This window comes from Aulonocara sp. 'chitande type north' Nkhata Bay, linkage group LG17 (genome assembly GCF_057382095.1).
Source record: "Aulonocara sp. 'chitande type north' Nkhata Bay isolate Kocher_YH1m ecotype deep benthic linkage group LG17, A_spYH_male_GT1.1, whole genome shotgun sequence".
NCBI classification, from domain to species: Eukaryota; Metazoa; Chordata; class Actinopteri; order Cichliformes; family Cichlidae; genus Aulonocara; species Aulonocara sp. 'chitande type north' Nkhata Bay.
The window spans coordinates 41,364,676-41,385,084 of record NC_141360.1 but is presented as its reverse complement, the minus strand read 5'-3'; the positions used below and the strand labels follow the sequence as shown (position 1 = coordinate 41,385,084).

The window sequence follows — 20,409 nt, the reverse complement described above, 5'->3', positions numbered from 1 at the left end:
GTCTTAATTGAATAGAATATTTCTGTTGTGATATTCATTATTCATTGTGTTATTTATGAAAAGTTCTTTTTCTCTAATGAGACTGCCCTCCCATGTGGTGATCTGTCACTGCTCGGTGTGTGCAGCCCAGCCTGTGCCCCGGTGAACAGCACGCCGTCTTTGTTATTCCTGGGCTATGGGAGCTCTTGGTGGTGCTCCAGCCAGAGAAGTGTGCATCAAGTGGATCTGGAGTTGACAACGGCGCTACTGCGAGGCAGAAACGGAGCAATCTGCAGTAAGAGCGCAGCGCATGGCTAGACTTGAGCACAGGATGGTTTCCTGTCATGATTATGGATTTAATTCGCTTTCGTCATTTTGCGTTCCTTTCATGCACACTGCTCATCTCATCACTGGTTGCGACAGAGGGTAAGTGACTCCTTTTCAGACAATTAGTGTCAGAGTTGAGTTTCAGTTACCTCGAGGTTTAGTTTATTGTCATGATATATTCAAGCCCCACACCAGATTTCTGCACTTGTCCAGTATGAAACCAGAGTGAGTTTCAGACACTGGTGATAAAATATTGCATCCTAGTATTTATTCTTTTAGAATGCATTCTCAGAAACCAGCAAGAAAACCTGCATGATTATAATCGTACTTTTAGAAAGCTGTGTTGAATCTGAGTTTATTGGTGGGCTTGCATTTCAACCGGTCCATGCTAAGAATTTTAATTACAAGACTGAGCGGTGACATCACTGACTACACTAATCTCTGCACATTTTCTAAGGATTGAAAAGCTAAAGATGACTAAAAGAGATCTAACAATGGGGGGTAGCATAGTGACCCATGAACGGGGTGGGAAGACTGGGGGTGGGTTTGGGGAGGGGGACAAAAGAGGATGCTATTTGTCTCTGCTCCTGTCCAAAACACCAAATAGCAGCATTCTTATCACCGCCAAAACAAACAGATGCATACACCAGCTACGTGCATCAGGAGATGTCAGGTGCCACGCATGTGCCATTTAAGGGCCTGCAGATAGGTCCACACAAAGACCCGTGGGAGGTATTTGCATATGAAAAAAGCCTTACATGCTGTGGGAGGGGATGTGCAGTTGGCTGGAGCTGTATCTCAAACAGACACAAATGGCTCTGAATACTCTGAACTCGGCCTCAGGATATAGACTGAATACAGTGAGCTGAATAAAGAGTGAAATGGGAACCACCTGTTGCCATTTCAATGCATTCCAATTATACTACCAACATAACATTTTTAATATAACTGAAATAACTGTCAGAATGATTGTTTCAGAGTCTATAACATATCAATATTTGTTGTAATGATACAGACATGTGGTCAGAGAATATGCTCGATCTCCATCATACCCCCCCGGTCCAAGTCTAGACATGTATAAGCTGCTCCTGGAGAGTCCTGCTGGCTGGCTGTGAAACTGATTGACCTCCGCCAATGACAGATAAATGATAGCTGGTTTTAAAAAGATTGCGCCAAGTGGAGCCTAATTGCGCTCTTCTGAGCCTCAATAGTCTCTGAGCCTGATTGTGCTCTTTAAGGGTGTGTGAATATTATTGTAAAATCTCTGCTCACATCAGCACGACTGTATTTATAGACTCCAGCCTGTGCAATAGTAATATAAACACAAAAGAGGCAGACAAGCTTTTTGCAAAAAAAGAAAGAAAGAAAGAAAGATTGTTAGGCTTTAATAACTTTGATAACAGCGGGAGTTTAGTAAGAGATAAAGAAGGCAAACACAGGAAACATAGGGAAGAACACTGGCAGCAAACACAGCCGAAATGATTAAAAGAGAGAAGTTAACCAGTAATGTGGAACAACGTAGAGAGAGAGACAGAACAAGACAACAACAGGGTCCAAAAGCCACCTGGTACTGCAGCGAACTCAGTTTTAGGATGAGTAAAATCTGAGTTGATTCAGCAGCAGTGACTGAATTTCAGCCTCCCCACAAATTTATCTACTGAATTTCAAATGACTTCCTGCTAAGACAGTATGAGCTGTTCAAATCGTCAAGCTCACGACGGCTGTCGTGCACACGCCGTGGGGCCTTTCTGCACACACACAATAAACAATTCTGTAGACTTTCTCCCAAAACAAAGGAGGTAATGAGGAGTGTAAAGCAAGTCCTTAATCTGGTCAGGTCGAGAGTTCCTAGGTCAGGGCTTAAAGGATAACACCTCCCTGGCTTCCTTTACTCAAGAGGTTAGAAGTGCAGACACAAGGGGGGCAGGTGGTTTCTAAAATAAGAAGAAAAAAAGAAAGATACTCAAGCAAGCTCTAACGAAGAAACTGACTGAAACTTACAGGAAAAGGCAGAAAGTCTCAAACCCCAAGGCAGGACAGTCCAATAAATGTAAAGCAGGCACTGGAACACAAAGAAGAGCACTGTGATGAACAGGCAACAGTCACAGATATAGTGACTACTGACAAGTGACTGGATGATGTATATGCAGGTGCTAAAGGTGTAACTTAATACAAACTAATAAGGCTGGAACCAAACAACGACAGAAGATTGAAAACCACAAAAACAGTTGCACCAATAAAAAAAAGTACTTTCATGCTATCTAATATCAGTGTGAATGTACTGATTAGAGTCATGGCACATTCTTTAAAACTATGAAAAACAGTACATATGATGCCCCCTTCTGCTCCATGGATGGATCTCTGAGGTTGTCCCATTTGTTCTGCCTGCAGTACAACAATTTTGAGCAGCCTTGCCTGTAGCTATTTATGTTTGATGCTTTTTTGTATATGTAAAAGCTGCAGGCAGTAAGTCTCCAGGCAGACATGATAGAGGAATTCAGTCAGGAAGAAAAATAGCAACGCTTTAACACAGATTCTAAAGAAAGTTTAGTTTTGCAGGTCACAGCGAAACTTTAACTTTTAGAGCTTGTCTGGGTGCACGAGTGACTAACAGCACAGATTTAGAATTTATGCCTGAAATCATACCGTGTGATTTTATTCCTCTTCTTCAGCTGAACCCATTTCTTTATCTACCAGACTAAAAGGGTCTCCTCATGTTGCCCAGTCATGGAAGCTGTGACTGTATGTGACTGCTGCTGATGAGGACAGAAACAAAAAAGTCTGTAAAATAAAATCTAAACATTTTTGAGTAAGATTAATATGGATGATAAGTGTTTGAGGCATGCATAACTTGATAACAGCTGCTTATAATTGCAGTTACACAAGAAAATCAAGTGCTTACCCTCTAATTACTAGTTATATCATGTCCATGCTGACATGAGAGCTAAACCCAAAGCTGTATCATTGTGCTGTTTAATCCTCCTCATTAAAACACACCATAACGAGTAGAGCAATAAATGGCTCAGATGTTCGGTTGGATGCTGTCACCATGGAAATAGAAGGAATGCTAAACCCAAACAGTGAAACTGGTTTCTGTGGCAGCCGGCCACAACGCCTTGAGAGGCCCTTGAATTTAAAGCCCTTGTTACAACAACTGCTAATCATTTTTTTCTTTAATCAAAGCTAAAGAGAGATAAAAGAGCTTTGTGTTAGACGTGATTGAAATAAAACAGATCAGGATCATTCAGTGGGCACTCGTGCAAACAGTTGTTTTGAAGTACTGTTGGACACATATTCCTTCTGGAGTGCCTCGAGACTGATAAACGTTTACCCAATACTTAAAATCTGGATCTTTTTATAGTAATGTTGTAGATATTACATGGCTGTAAGAAGACTGGATGGACAGATGGACGGATGGACATATGGATGGATGGACAGATGTATAGATAGACGGATGGAGGATAGATGGACAGATAGACAGATTGATGGATGGTTAGATAGACAGATGGATGGAGGATGGATGGATAGATGGATGGATGGATGGATGGATGGATGGATGGACAGACGGATTGATGGATGATAGATAGATAGGCGGATGGATAGATGGATGGACAGATGTATAGATAGACAGACAGTCAGACAGACAGATGGATGGAGGATAGATGGACAGATAGACATATGGACGGAAGAATAGATGGATGGACAGAGATGGATTGATGGATGGATTGAGGATGGAGGATGGACAGAGACAGATGGAAGGAGGATGGATGGATGGATGGACGGACAGACAGACAAATAGATAGACGGATGGATGGACGGACGGACGAACAGATGGATGGATGGATGGACAGATGGATGGATGGATGGATGGATGGATGGACGGACAGATGGATGGACAGATAAATGTATGGACGGACGGATGGATGGGCGGAAGGATGGATGGATGGATGGACAGATAGATGGATGGACGGAAGGATGGATGGATGGACGGACGGACAGATGGACGGATGGATGGACAGATGGACGGACGGACAGATGGACGGATGGACGGATGGACGGACGGATGGACGGATGGATGGACGGACGGACGGACGGATGGATGACAGATAGATGGATGGATAGATAGACGGAAGGGCGGATGGATGGAGGATGGACGGATGGACACCTGCAGTGAAACATGGTGGTGGTAGTGTGATGGACCTGGATGACTTGCCATAATTGACTGAACTGTGAACTCCTGAAAATCCTGAAGGAGAGTGTCCACCCAGCTTGTGCCCTGCAGCTCAAACATACTCGAGTTATGCAGCAGGATAAAGATCTGAAACAAAGTGACCCCTGAATGGCTAAAATAGGAACTAAATGAGGAGTTTGGAGTGGGCTAGTCAAAGTACAGACTAAAATCTGATCATCATAAACTGGCATAACCTTAAACAGACTGTTCATGCTCAAAAACCCCTCTAATCTGTCTGAATTAAAACAATTCTATAAAGAAGAGCGGTGCAAAATTCCTTCACAGGGATGTGAAAGAGTCATTGGCTCATATCACAAAGGCTTGATTGCGATTCTTGCTGCCAAGGTGGCACAAACAGGTATTAGATTTACTTTCACTCTTACACAATGAGCCATGAAGCTGTGGATAACTTTTAAATGAAATCTTTATTTAAAAAACTGCATTTTGTATTTGCTCAGCTGTGAAACAAACAGAGAAAGGAGGAAAATTGTCCTACACAGCACTGCATATATTGGGTTTTACATGTGTGAATAATGTTGTTGTATTCTCATATATAAAATCACCATCTGTTCTCAGGTGCTGTTCTGGACAAGCTGCCTCAAATTGTGGACCAGTGCTCCCCAAACCCTTGCCAGAACCAGGCGATTTGTCGAACCCGTGGCGATAGCTACTCTTGTTTCTGTGTGCCGGGCTTTCAGGGTTCTCACTGTCAGATTGATGTGAACGAGTGTGCTTCACAGCCCTGCAGGAACGGAGGAACCTGTGAGGACAGAGTGGGTCGATTCTCCTGTCTGTGCTCTCCTGGTTTCACAGGTCAGCATCTTTATGTAAAGCCACATCATTTCAATCCTAAAATATGTTATTGGGAACTAAAGAATCCTACACAGTTTTAGTTATTCAAGAAAACAGTGTCAAAAATGTGTTACCCCAGTTTAAATGTGTTCTGTCTATATTAAATGCCATCCATGTTAGTAGCTGTTGAATGGACCATGAGAGCATTAATCACCTTTTTTTTAGGGATACAGTAAAGGAAACATTGCATATGTTGTTTTCCCTTCCATAGTTTGAGTGTTTTTGGGAAAACAACAAAAAGCTTTGCTATGAGATAAAAGAGGAATCCTCACAGCACAGCACAGCACAGCACAGCACAGCACAGCACAGCACAGCACAGCACAGCACAGCACAGCACAGCACAGCACAGCACAGCACAGCACAGCAGTCCACATGAAAGCTTTCTTCGTTTCCACCCTCTGCCCTCAGGCTCGCCTGCCCTCTGACATCTGTACCGCTTTGATGTTCACAGGTGCTACTTGTGAGGTCCAGATTGACGAATGTCAGTCACAGCCATGCCTCAACGGAGGCAGTTGCCATGACTACGTTGGTGGCTTCACTTGCACCTGTCTCACCGGTTTCCAAGGACAACGGTGTGAAATCAACACAGATGAGTGCCAAGAGCACCCTTGCCAAAATGGGGCTCTGTGTATAGATGGAGTGAATGAGTAAGTAGTGTGGTCTTTCAAAAATGAGTAGCTTCTAATGAGATCTATAAACAAAGCAAAGGAAATGTTTTAAATAACTTTATTAATATAAATTACAAACACCGACTGTCTTGTTATGTGATTGTCTCAGTTACAGCTGTGACTGCTCTCAAACAGCCTTCACCGGCCCACACTGTGAGACACCTCTACCGCCTTGCTACTCTGAACCCTGCTTTAATAGCGCCATCTGTAAGGACAATGGAGGGAACTACACCTGTGAATGCTGGCCTGGTAAAGGAAGCTCTTCTCTTGGTCAAATAATGTGGAGAATAATAAACAAGGACACTGAGGCATTTGAACTTATTCACACCTGAAAAACAACAAGCTCTGTCCAGAACAGCCTGTCCCCGTGTCATCTTTAATGAACATCATATGTAGTGTTGATCACATTAAATATCCTTCCTCGTTCCAGGGTTTGAGGGCCGTCATTGTGAGACAGACATCAGTGAGTGTGGCAGCGGCCCTTGCAGAAATGGCGGCAGCTGCATTGAGAGATCTTGGCATGCCTTGTATGGCAGTGAGCCTCTTCTGCCTGAAAGCTATGACCACAAACAGTCTGCAGGTTACATCTGCAGGTGTCCCCCAGGAACAACAGGTAGGTCATTTTCGTTTGACAAACTGAACCAGTCATATCTCAGTCAATCACGGTTTGAAAGACTTGGACTCTGACACGTATGAATGGATCTGTGTTCATAATGACCGACCTCCAAAAATCACCAAAGTTGTGCTGATTCACAAATTTTGAGCCGGCATGTTGAACTTCTCTGAGAATCCAGACGTGATCGAGCATAACATTGAAGCACTAAACGAATTATTCTGTTCATAACTGTAATGTGGCATCTGAATAAAGAGCTTGTAATCATTAACAAACCATGTTAATTGAGGGCAGTGATCTAAAAGATATACATGCCTTCGCACGGTTCCACTTTTTAAAGAGTTACTTGATCAGAAAAAGCAAGATCAGCTTGAAGAAATGAAGATGAAGGAATACGCGGTGTCTTCAGATGGATCCAGAAACAGGACCATGGACAGCGTTTATGCCCAGATTAAAATGACAGCATGAACAGCTGTCAGGTGCTGAAATGTGCTCACCGTGGTGCCCCCTGGTGGTAGTTTAAAAACACACACAAACACACTTTGTCACACTAACTAAATCTAAAATAAATGTAGAATATTTGGTGAGTAGGTACAGCTGACCGCATGTTACTTAAGCGGTAACATAATATACAGTAAGTGTTGGCGTTTCTGAGGGAAACACAGCAGCGGGCTTGTTTCATCAAATTAAAGTTTTCTTTCTGTTGGAAAAGCTTCAAATTCTGCTTGCGCAAGACTGCTTGATCCGGGGGCGTCGGTACGAAGTGTGAGCTGATGCCTGCTGAGACTGTGTTCTAGAAATGGACTCTGCAAGTTGCAGGGCACTGACTCAGTAAGGTGGCCAAATAGCATTAGCTTAATCCCCGGGGATGTGGCTTTTCTGGTCTCCTGACTGCAGCTATTCAGCCCTTCATGCTTTAGAGAAGCAGACAAGGATCAGGCGTCCACCGTGAGGACCCGTAAACACACACACCACATAACATGGTGCTGTTAGACAACTTTGAGGCTTTTCTGGGGGGAAACCTGACGGCATGATGTGGACACCTGCGCCATGGATTTTGGGGATTTGGTTGCTTGGAACAGGTAACAGCGGTACCAGTAGCTTTAGTATTACATAATACACATTGAGTTACACCTGTCTGTCATCTTTGCTTATTGCCTAATCAAAACAAGTAACTTGTGACTGATTGAATTTGACCTACAGCATGTGCGTAGAGCTGTACATACAAACGTAAAGAGAGGAAACTGTGCTGTGGTGGTGTAGAGGGCAAAAAACAAAGCAGGTGTGTTGATGTTTAACAGCTGAGAGTCAGGTGGGCTCACTTGACTGCAGAAGATAGTTTACCTGGTACCACGAGTGGTAAACAGGGAGACAAGTGTAGTGGGAATAATAATCCAGAACCTCATTTATACCTGGAAACATGTCTGTTGTTATATAACAGCTGTAGTAACAGTGTTTAATTGTGTGTACGTGTTTGTGCTGTGTGCCTCTTTTACAGGCTCCCTCTGCCAGGAGGTGATAAACCAGTGCGAGCCCAGTCCGTGCCAGAATGGGGGCAGATGCGAGGGTCACATTGGGGGCTACACCTGCCACTGCCTCAAGCCCAGTCGTGATGGCATCCTCTACGGAGGTGTTAACTGCGATGTGAAGTTAGTGGGTTGTGAAGGCCATGAATGCCAGAACCAAGGCTCCTGCTCTCCTTTCCTGTTGGATGGGACTCATGGATACACCTGTTCCTGCTCACCTGGGTACGCCGGGCCTCTCTGTATGACCCCTACAGCTTTTACTTTCGAGCGCAAAGGTTACTTGCTGCTGGAGAGCCCCCTAGTGGATACTGAAGTGACTTGCAACATCACTCTCAGCTTCAAGACTTTTCTGCCTAGAGCTCTGTTGTTTCACACCATCACAAGCGGTCTGCAGCTGAGCCTGGAGCTGGAGGGGGGGCAGCTGCGTCTCACGCTGAGGAGGGAGGCCTCTGCTGAGGCGGAAAGCCCGAGCCAGGTTCTCGAGCTTCCGCACAACGTCACAGATGGAAAGTGGTATTCTGTAGAGGCTGTGCTTGGAAACTGGGTGCTAAGCCTTAAACTGCTAGATGATGCTGTGGGGTGTGCGAGCCAGTCGTGCCACAAAGCGGCCGCAGTCCAAAGCTGGCTGGTGGGGTTTGTTTCATCCCCTCAGAGCACTTTTATTGGAGGAATGCCTCGAGACTCGAGCGGCCTCAGCGAGTACGATGCGTTTACTCCATTCATCGGATGCATGCGGGACGTGTTTGTGGACTGGCAGCTCGTCATCCCCGAGCAGTGGCTGAGCGACTCAGCTGTCAACGTGTCCCCGGGCTGCAGCTACAGGGACCGCTGCCTGGATGTGCCGTGCCAAAACAAAGGAGAGTGCGTAAACATGTGGCAGAGCTACGAGTGCCGGTGTGCCAGGCCTTATGAGGGGCACGACTGTGAGGAGGGTAAGTTTGCAACCATAAGACACGGGGAGTGATTTAACCCACTTGTTGGGCATGCAGGAAAGAACTCAAGGTCTCGCTTATCAAATTCCAAAAGTGGCGCACTAAAAGCACCTTTAGCTGCTTGGGTGAGTCAGGAGACACGAGGTCGGAGATGAAGTCTGTCAAAAGTCACGCTAAAGGGGAAGATCCTCTTATGTGAAGAACTAGATTAAGGCAATCTATTTTGGGACTGACATGCAAGCAAATGCCGGACTGTAAAATAGCGAGTGCTCAGTAAACCAATGGCTGCTGCGATCGATACATCATAACCTGAACAATAAATGTTGAAGGTTTGAACAGTTTTCATCAGTTTTCCCTCCATAGCTGCTTCAAAGACTGTTGAGTCTTTCAAAGAAGATTACTGATGGGCGGATTTAGACCAACATTTACTTGCACATCAACCAAACACCTACTCAAACCTGCTAACATATACAAGTTTTTTAGATTAGGGTGGAAAGTGCTGACAGGCCTAAACTTCCACCTGATAGACTCATTGTTAAGCGAGCTTAGCGTAGACCAATAAGAACGTCCTTTTGTGGAAAAACCCCTCAGCTGTTCAATACTTCAGATTTCAGAGGACAGATGGAGAAATCAGAACTTTTCACCTGACCCAATGATAAAAAGCACAGACTCCTTCTTTCACAGTGCTGACGAGCTGAAAAGCTCTAAAGGTCTTTTTATGTACCGACATTCATCCAGCTCACTTGTTGTTCACCCCTTTGTTGCTTTCTGCAGAACATGTGACTGCCCGCTTCGGGAACGAGGACGCTTACAGTTTTGCAGCGTTCACCGTCACTGATGACCTGGTCGACAACTTCTCCATCTCCTTCTTCCTGCGCACGCGGAGGAGCGGCGGGCTCCTCTTGGTGCTTGCCAACAGCAGCAACGCTTACCTGCACGTGTGGTTGGAAGGTGGCGAGGTCTCAGTTCAGCTCGATAAATACGAAAGCCTGAAGTCAGCGGATGCGATTGACGATGGGGAAGCCCACTTTGTGAGCGTAGAGGTGGCGGCGGATGGTCTTATCGTGCTGTATGTGGGGGCTCAGGAACAGGGGCGTGTGGAGGTGAGGCCGGTCGGTGTCCAAGCAGGTGACACGGTGTATGTGGGAGGTATGCTGGAGGCGAAGGAGACCGCGGCGTTCGGTGGATATTTCAAAGGCTGCGTTCAGGACCTGAGGATCAGCGACAGGAGGCTGCAGTTCTTTGGGTTGGACACTACAGTGAGATCTTATCCTCTTGAGATCATGGAGAACGTAACTGTGGGGTGTTCTGGAGACAACATCTGCAGTGTGAGTGAACACCCTGCACACAGTGTTGGTGTAGTACGTGTGGACATTACACAGATATTAAATCTATATTGTAATTCTGAAATCAAATCCGTAGCACAAACCTAAAACAAATTCCCCGTATCTCTTTGTCAGAGGAATCCATGTCTCAACGGGGGGGTGTGCTACTCCAAGTGGGACGACTTCACCTGTACCTGCCCCCCCAACACATCAGGGCGGCGCTGTGAAGAGGTGAAGTGGTGCGAGCTGTCCCCGTGCCCCACAGATGCAGAGTGCAGGATGCTGAACCACGGCTATGAATGTGAGTGACCTTCGAGGATTCGTCAGTTACAAAAGCAGAGCTGTTTTAAAGTCACTTGAAGTGGTGCCAAGTCAAGTCCAAGTGCCTTCAAAGGCAAAGCGAAGGTCGAGAGTAATAAACAGACACCGCACTGAACGATAAGCTCTGAATGATTTCCTTTTGCATAAGCGGGATCCAGTATTCTGGGCTAAAAGTGTTTCTCTGCTACGTAAGAGCCCAGTGAATGTACGTTACCGAATCTTTGACCTTGTTTGTTTAATTAGCCTCTATGGTCTTAATTGGCTACTATGTAACCAAGTGACTCAACGCTGTTATATACTGGCCTTAATCTGCCCACACAGTATTCCCTATGTGATCCGTAAAGTAGGATCTGTCTGATGCCAGCTTATCCTCTTTTTGGAATTAGTGATGATTTGCTGTGTGTCTCCATTATTACAGAGATACAGATATTTACTGCTTGTATTTCCAGTAAATACTGTTATCAAGACAGGTAGCTGTCATACTGTAATACTGCCGACTAAAGGTGGGAGTCATCAGACACCCCACAATACGATACTCTCGCAGTTCACTTACAGTTTTTAACATTTTGCGATTTATCACCTTTTTTCAACAATTATATCCACAAACTTTGTCAGTATTTGTTTTATCCAATAAGATAAACTTCACTGAGATTGTCGAGCACGCCAACACTAAGGCGGAGTCAGTCTGTCATCAGTCTGTGATTGAACGGGGTCTGGTTGGCCATTACATGCAGTCTGTTTCTCATAATGCAGCAATTAACTGTGATAAACTGGTGAAAATCACACATCAGTAGCTGTGACACTCAGCAACCTGCTGGTCTGTGGAAATACAACCAGCAGAGTCGTGTTCAATAATAATTCAATAATAAAAAGTGTTTGTGATTTTCTCAGGATTTTAGATTTAAGTGTATCTAATAAAAACCGTTATTTTTCTATGATGTTGTCACGCTGATACAGTGTAGCGCTGGATCAGTCCCTCCACACTGACACGTTTACTATTTTGATTCAGGAAATCAGTGCTCGGTAAATGACATGCCAACTAAAACACAACAAAAACATTTATGACAAAGTGAACGCTGTGCAAATATTCACGGCAGGTATTGTGTCCTCGTCTCCTAGGTTACTCCAATGCAACTTTCCTGAACGACAGCACCGTGCTGTCCTACCGGGGGAACGGTCGCATATCCCGCAACCTGACAAGCCTCTCCCTAAACCTGCGCACACGGAGGCGTAAAGCAGCGATCCTACATGCCGAGGAGGGCTCTGCTTTCATCACGGTCTCCATCCAAGATGGTTTCCTCTTCGTGGAGCATCAGAGCACCTACGAAGAGGAGGGCGTATCTACGGTCAGCCTGAGCACCAGGAGCAGTGTCAGCGACGGCGAATGGCACAGTGTCCGCTTTCTCATGGCAGCACCGTGGGAGCAAACCTCTCGGTGGACTCTGGTGCTCGATGAAGACGTCGAAGAAGCCAGCACTTCCACCAGCCGAGGAGGCAACCTGGACTTCCTCAGAGAGGGGGTGGACATCTTCTTGGGGGGACTGGCCCCTGACAACGGCTGGTCCCTCGCCGGTTGTCTGGGCACCGTGGAGCTGGGTGGGATCGCCCTTTCTTACTTTGGCTCTTCTGGCGTGAACCTCCCCCGCATGCAGGAGGAGCAGTTCGTCCAGACGTCGCCGCAAGCGCCGCTCGTCGGCTGCGGCGGGGCCTCTGTGTGTTATCCAAACCCTTGTCTGAATGGCGGGGAGTGCCAGGACCTCTTCAACGCGTACAACTGCAGCTGCCCCGAGGGCTGGGCCAGGAGACACTGCGACTTCTTCTTGGACACCTGCGCTTCGAATCCCTGCGTTCACGGCAACTGCAGCGTCGCCGGGTGGAGCTACGAGTGCACCTGTGAGCTCGGCTACACGGGCGCGAACTGCGAGGAAGAGGCTGACATGTGCAAAAACCACCTGTGCGCCCACGGCGGCACCTGTCTGCACGGGCCCGACAGGTACGCCTGCCTCTGTGCGGAGAACTACACCGGACCTCTCTGCAAGTAAGTTTAGCTGTTTGCTAAGGTAAGTCGTAAAGCAGCGAAGCAGAGCAGAGTGAAATAAAACGTTAGTGGGCGGGTGTGCAAAATGCAGATGAGCAAAGAGGGAAAGAAATCCGCTTATTAATATTTCACTCTTCAAAGATGACTTTGTGAAGTGCAGTGAAAGCTGTGGTTAGAAACACAAAATGCACAAATAAATGCTACAAAATTGCACCAACAGGGGACTGCAGCACAACACAAACACAATTGTTCACTGCAAAATGTCTCCACATCTCTGCCTCTGTTCAGCATTTCAACCACGCCTGCGGTGAGCGCCTCAGAAGCTGCATTTCTATTCTAGTGTCAGCCAGAAAAAGGCCCCAGTCTGCTCACTACACAAGGCTCTCTGGTTCAGCGCCAGTTTCTTCCCCCCTCTGTCATCTCGCGTTCGCCTCTGAGACCCAGCGGGGGGAACGCCTCCAAGCATTTATCCTGTAAACACACAGCCTCTTGCATTTTGCCTCCGTTTTTTTGTTTCTTGCACACCTTTGCAAGTGTCTCGCTAAGCAAGCCACACCAGTCAAGCTATCTCCCTTTACTGGGAACATCCAGGCTGCTTTAAAGTTTGTGTGTGAAAACAACTTCCTTTTGTTTGTCTCGTTTGTTTGCGCCTCTTTCTTCCTCCCCTCACCATCTTTCTCTCTGTTTCCTCTGCAGCGAACGCGTTGAAGAAATTCCGTGGTACATTGTTGTCAGAAATGTGTGAGTTGTTGTTTTTTGGTGGCTTTTTTTTACTATTATTATTTTCTTTTTCACGTGTTCCCAGGTGTTTGTTTCCTGTTAGATATTTGTCTCTCAAATGTCAGCTGTGAAGCCTTCCCTCGTTTTTGTTTTTTGTGGAACAAAATGCAAAGCAAAGGCAAATATTAGCACTTTTAAAAGTGAGCCAACCACTTTTTCAAATGAGTGACAGCTGTAGTTTAAAATGATCAAATTGTTCAAATGAGAGTGTGTTTTGTAACTGTTGAGGGATGAGCTTCAAGTTGCCGGCAGAGCTGTTGATGCTTGAGGCAAACAGAAGGTTACAGAGGCCAAAGAGAAAGAAGTTGGCTTTTTCATTCCTGCACGTGTGATTTGACGTCCTGCTGGTGACTCGTTGCCAGAGGGCTATAATCTTGTTATCCTGGTCGCTTCTTAAGTCTCTTTGTCTCCCCTGTGGGGAACAGCAGGAGGCTGAATAATGCACCTCCCGCTCGGCCATCTCTTCTGCTTCCGGCAAACATAAAGCCAGAGAACCAAATCTGCTGAACATTTCAATGCGAGCTGCAGACTGACAAAGTTGTGCTTTAAACTTTTCCAACAGAAGGCCAAAGCTTCCTGTTTCTGTGTGCGGCGACGACACCAGAAATTACACCTGCTTCAATGGAGGCAACTGCACCGAGCGCGAGCTCTCCTGCGACTGTCCACCAGGCTTCATCGGGCACCGGTAGGAAACAAGACAAATACATATTGTCACCATGTCAGATTGTGGAATTACTGCAAGTTACAGCAACTCATCTATGAAGTGGCAAACGACGTAACGTCACAGATCACCAAGTCGCAGAGCGCTGAAGCTTTTGTGCGTAAAAGTCTCCAACGCTTCCAAACCTCCTCTGACATGAACATCGGCACAAAATCTGCGTGCAAGATTCCTCCGGCTCAGGCTTCCATGGCCGAGCAGCTCCTGTGCAGTTTCTTTGATCCGTGTAGTGTCTCACGTCATGCCTGATATTAGTGCCTCCTCCACCCAAAGAGGATAAATAAATGGTGCAGATTCTCTTACCTCTTTTCCCCTAATGTAATGCTGGGAACTTTTGGGAACTATCCAATATTACACCAGGTTTAAGAACAATAGAACGTCAATAGAATTTGTGGACTCTATCTGCATTTCATTGAAGTGAGGCTGTGGTCTGAGTTCTTCCGTGATGCTGTGGTTTCAGGTGCGAGCAGGAGGTCGACGAGTGCAAGTCCAACCCGTGTCTGAACGGAGGCTATTGCAGCAACCTCATCAACAAGTTTGTCTGCGTGTGCGACATGAGCTACGCCGGAGACGTGTGCCAGACGGACGTAAGCGACATTTACTTTTACGTGGCTTTGCTCTTGTGGCAGAACCTCTTCCAGCTGCTCTCCTACCTGATCCTCAGGCTGGACGACGAGCCAGAGGTGGACTGGGGAGGAAACGACTGAGTCTGTGCGTGCACGTGCGTCAGGGTGCTTTCAAATGGGTGATTGATTGATCAGGCTATAATCCAAAACACTCCACAGAACTTCTCTGGTCTGTTACCACAGAACGACTTGTGCCTTAAAATTATACTATTAAATAAGCGGCACCTTATTAAATATAGTTATGTACCTGCATATATGCATATTATTAAACGTACACGTTGCAGTAGATGATAAGAAACAGTATCACAGACGAGGTGATGGTGTTTCGTCGCAGCTAAAGGTCATAACCAATCACAATCCTCTTGGCATCACCTGTCACGTTTCCCTCACCGTGTCCAGGACATAGTCCAGACCGACAGTACAGAGAAGAAACAGATGAATCTGAGGGTTATTGTTTCGTGTAGGGAAGCACTTAGTGAGGTGAGGAACATTACGGATACCGGAGTTATTTATACGGTTCCTCCGTGAAGCTATCCTGTCAGTCTCGTCTGAACTGGATTCTGGGAGCTCCGTGCGGATCCATTTGTGAACTATGAAAAACAGTGTTGTAGTTACAAAAGCACCTAGAGGGGCTAGAAGACAACAAGATGTCTCGCTTTGTTCTTGATGTGCGTTCAGAGCACTGCGCCGACTGACTGACTGACTACTGTGTGCTGTTTTGTACCAAAGAAGGAGTTTTTCGTCTCTAAAACACTTTGCTGTCTGAGCCGCAGATATTTTAAGCCTAAATTCTCTCGTGGCCCCGCGCCAACGCTTCCTATCAACATTCACCGCTGCTGTGGTCACCGTTTCGTTGCATTTTGTATGTCTCTTTCTCTCACTGTAGACTTTTGTGTATTTATTGTTTGTCGTTCAGTCTTGTTGTGCTGACATCATGCTGCATGATCCATGTAACTTCTTGTTTGTCTGTTTCCTCCATCATAATCCATCGTTGTGTCCTGTCTGCCTGTCGTCTCTCTGTTTGTTCTTGTCAAATAAAAACCTTTCAGCCTTGATTGTTTTGTACTCGTCTGTCCTCTTTGTTTCTCTCGACTAACTTGTTCTTCACATAATCGCACATTTTGTCCGTTTCCCTTCAAAAATCCATATTAGGAGAAATTACAGCTGAAGGTCAAACTCTTCTCAGTGATTTTCTAAGTGTGTGTTTGCGTTTGAAGGAGTGGACACACTGAGGTCAGGTGGTAGCTGCCACACCAAACATAGACTCTTAATCTCATTTAACAAGATGCCGAGTGAGTTTATCCCAGAATAGCCACAAGTGCACACAAACACAGCGCACAGCTACAGCGTTTTTATCTGTGCATGAAGGACAGGCTCACAGTTTTTCACATCTAGTCTTAAAACCGCTGTTTGGAAGTTTTGCTTTCTCATTTGTCATCAGTAACAGAGGCACTGCTGCTGCACTCGAACCTCAGATTTCCCCATCCTGACACAATGCTCTGTGTTTTGACTGAATGACTGACCAATGTGTATGAAGGGAAGGCTTTAAATTATAGTTAAATGAATGTTTAATGCCGTACTTACCAGGGAAAGTCAGGTCTTTGCAGATATAGATGAATATAATGGAAAACTACCACAAAGGAAATTAAGCGGCAGTACATCCTGAGAAATTTACATCTATTTCTGCTAAAATTATTTTTACATTTCAAACATGAGGCAAATAAGGTGAAACTGCATAAAAATAGCTAAAATAGTCAGATATGGCTATAAAAAGGTAAATCTATGGATGCACTGAAAGCTAAAAACTATTACCAGACAGAGCAGCTGACGTAACACAACACAATAGTAGATAAAGACCATCACCATGAGAACAACGCTTTCGTTTTATACTTGTTATAATTTCTTAACAAGAGGGTTGGAAATATAAATATAATGGGACTAAATGATAATTAGGTCATACGGATAGTTTATTGTATCTGTGGGTTGGAAGATGTCAGACGGTGCTGGGATCTGGTCACACATGCGTCTGCGACTCCTCCGGCCTCAGTGTCCTGAAGATTACCAGTGTAATCCTCACATACTTCTGTGCATGCAGCGGCCTCTCCGTGTACACCTGCTCTCTTCCATCTTGTATTTTTACAAGTCTGCGTGCATGTGTGTGTGTGCGTGCGTGTGTGTGTGTGTGCTCTGCAAGCGCAGGTAGTTTCGGGGGGAGGAAATGGGAGGCAGTTTTTCAGCGTCGGCACTGATGTGGCCATCCTTGGAGCGCGAGATAAGCACAGAGGAAGAAATGTGCTTTGCCAGCAAAAAAGCAGCATCTGGCGCTGAAGTGCACTTTCAGCAGAGAGCTGGTGGCATTCACACAAGTTGGGTCTTCTTCACAGAAACCTATGAGGGCAGCTTATCTGGCAGCCACACACACACACAGCAGGCTGATAGTGCTGACAGCAGGGAAGCACTGCTGCCGCCGTCTCTGTGTGCGGAGCCGCTCTGCAGAGGCTTCAGGGTGGCCTCGACACGTACCTTAGAGACTGGTTAGTTAGACATCTCTGGGTCTGTGTGTGGCAGTCGGTGACTGATGGCGGGTCCTGGCTGCAGGCTGCTCCAGCTCGCTTGTGTCACACTCGCTCTGACAGGCGAGTGTGCTGCAGTGACAGGTAAGCACTTTCCAGGAGTCAACAAAGAACCTGTAGCGAGGGGGGAAGAAACTAATGTCTACAGCATCAAGCGTGAGCGCAGAAGTTATTTTTTGCCTCGGGATACGGATGGTTGTGTTTTTATTAGAATTATGTTTCCATGTTGATTGCTCGCTGTAAAGTTTGCTGACTTCTGAGATAATTTTTCGCAGCCCCGTGTGTCAGTTATGAAGATGCTGTCAGCAAGTGTTACCGAGTGAGACTTACAGCTGTTGTGCTGTTGTAGCAGGCGCTCAGAGAATCACAACTATCACACCAACCAGCACAGCTGATGTAGGTTTAAGGGCATCTGCTGCTCAGCTTCCCCCTGCTGGAAAGCTTAAGTACATCCTGATTCGTTGGGGTCTGACTGGTGAGCGGCTTCTGTGCGTTTGCGTGCAGGATGCTGCATTCTGCATGTGTGCGAGGCTCAAACGGCCACAAGTCTGAGTGAGATAAGAATATTAGCAAGTCATCAAAGTCCACAGATACAACTCAGACTCTGCAGCTTTCAGTGCTGCTTTGAAGGAGCTGTGTGCGTATGTTTGCTCGAGTTATTTTGGGCATGTGTGTGTGCTGATGGGATCCTCGGCAAAGATTGCGCCTGTGTGTGTGATCCTTCACAGACGGAGCGTGCTCCACACAGCTCGCCGGTGACCGCCGTGCTGGCACCGTATCTGGTTGGCTTGGCAATCGCGGTGGCGATGCTGGGGCTGACGCTCGCGCCAGCCAAACTGCGAGAGAGGCGGCAGACGGAGGGAGGTTTGAGTCCGCGGCAACTCGAGGCTCCTGGTGGTCGCAACCCACCTGCTGAGCTGGGAAACACATCCATCAACACTTTGGCAGCACACTTGGAGCGCCTGGTGTAGCGTAAAGGAGTCAGGAGAGGAAGGGAGTGTGTGAGAAATGGAGGCGGGGGAATAAAGCATGTGTTCTCAAAAACATTGGCACGAGCCGTTTTTCTCTCTCTCCCTGACTCGTCCCTGTCTTTCTTCTCCTCAGCTGACCTCGGAGGGTTTGACCTCTGACCTCTTGCTGTCTATCAGTCTGGGGTCCGTCGTCCTGTTGCTGGCCATCGTCCTGACCTCTGTGGGTGCGGTAGTAGCCCTAAATCGCCGCGCCACCCACGGCACCTACAGTCCCAGCCGGCAGGAGAAGGAAGGGTCGCGGGTGGAGATGTGGAGCATCACGCAGCCGCCGCCCATGGAGAGACTGATTTGAGATGCAGAACGTGGTCCAGGTAGCAATGAAAAATAAGTGGTGCAGTTTGAACAGGAAGTCTGGAGCTCGGTGGAGACGCGGAGGCTCCACGTTAAATCACTGCCGCCTGTCTTTATTTGCATATACGCAGGAAGATCTCTGCGTTTTCATTTCCAGCACCTTCATCCATCTTTGTGATGCTTTGCACCTGGTTCCACACAAGCATACCCATCTGCGTGTGTCACATCTCTGTGCCTGATCCATATATTTAGGATTGATGGAGCAGCGAACGCTGAAAGGAAAAAAACGCGCTGGAATTTAGGGCACATGAACGCATCGTCTTTGAGCCTCATTTGGAAACAAGTCAGGATAAACCTGCTACTGTTCTGCATGTTCTGTGAATGAATGAATCAAACATACTGCTCTGCCTCTCAGTAACACATCAATCATGAAAGCACCGTGAGTGTGTATAAGGAAGGGTTGGTTATGATCAAGTACATTAGAATAGGCCACGATGTCTGCACACTGGGCCCCTCTGCGGTGTAGAGGTGGAAGCTATAAAAGCTTCATGGGATTCGTTTCCAACAGGACGATTATAGACTGTTTGTGTGTTTCTGATGAATCCACTTTGGTGCCAAGTTAATTTTTCAGTGGCAACTCTTTAGTCCCAGATTCATGTTTTAGGATTAGTAGCATTATATTTGTCTAGGCAGCCATTGAAGTTGTACATACTGTAATGATGATTTTTATTACTGTGATTTTTCCATTTTCAACTTTTGAGTTCGATCAAAATGTTTATTAAACTGAGTTTGTTGTCATTCATTCGACGTCTACAAAGCAGAACGTCTTACACTCATTTCCACGTCTGTACTTCCATCCTCGGAATATGGAAGCCCGTTTCCGCCACTAAATAAAAACAAAACAGCTAGTATCCATAACTCAAAATTTCGAGTTATTTTCTCAAAATCTTGAGTTAGCTCTGCCAATCAAAAATATACGTGAATGAGGTCGCTTTCTTGTTACCCGGAAGCATATGGCGCAGAGGAACGCGCACTCAAAAACGGATCCCAACAAATTGGCGCTTTCGCGAGTACGTTTGCTGACAGTAACACCACGTGATTCCGCTAATAACACAAGGATTTCATCATTTGTGAAGCCAGGCTGAAAACACTCAGCAATCTGTGCAATCACGACTTGATGTAATACCGGTAGCTTAGCTGTAGCATTTGTAGCTGATGGCTTCAGCTTCCGGGTAACATAGATTACTGATTGGCAGTGCTAACTCGAAATTTCGAGTTACTTTTCTCAAAATTTTGAGTTAATAAATCGAAATTTCGAGTTAATATGTCGAAATTTCAAGAAAGTAACTCGAAATTTCGAGAAAATAACTCGGAATTTTGAGTTATGGATCCTTTTTTTTAGTGGCGGAAACGGGCTTCCATATCGGAATGATTCCTGGGTTTCTTAAACTATTCTTGCTCCTCCCCCTTTAAGTAGCGTTTGTTCTTCTGATTGGCTGCCCCTCGCAAACACATTTGAGAAGAGTGACATCATACAAACTAAACTCTGAGATTGTTATTTAGAGCTATAGCCTTGTT

The 20,409-nt window shown here is 46.0% G+C and overlaps 1 protein-coding gene and 1 pseudogene across 3 annotated transcripts; one reads left to right on the top strand and one right to left on the bottom strand.

Moving 5' to 3' along the window:
- The first annotated feature begins 271 nt into the window (after positions 1-271).
- Positions 272-20,021, top strand: crb1 (crumbs cell polarity complex component 1). Of its 3 annotated transcripts, none has more exons than XM_086268424.1 (13): positions 272-405; positions 5,114-5,350; positions 5,841-6,036; positions 6,167-6,306; positions 6,488-6,670; positions 8,169-9,128; positions 9,903-10,456; positions 10,589-10,754; positions 11,894-12,812; positions 13,509-13,553; positions 14,155-14,277; positions 14,771-14,897; positions 18,614-20,021. In XM_086268424.1, the coding sequence occupies exons 1-13, from the start codon at positions 324-326 to the stop codon at positions 18,830-18,832; spliced, it is 3,951 nt and encodes a 1,316-aa protein (XP_086124550.1). In that variant the 5' UTR covers positions 272-323; the 3' UTR covers positions 18,833-20,021. The 3 variants fall into 3 exon arrangements, with proteins under 3 accessions (XP_086124550.1, XP_086124551.1, XP_086124549.1); XM_086268425.1 differs by lacking the exon at positions 18,614-20,021 and adding an exon at positions 18,238-18,581; XM_086268423.1 differs by lacking the exons at positions 272-405; positions 5,114-5,350; positions 5,841-6,036; positions 6,167-6,306; positions 6,488-6,670 and adding an exon at positions 7,560-7,752 and having other exon boundaries at positions 18,614-19,998.
- On the bottom strand, positions 3,662-4,485 carry LOC147310660 (uncharacterized; annotated as a pseudogene).
- Positions 20,022-20,409: the final 388 nt, after the last annotated feature.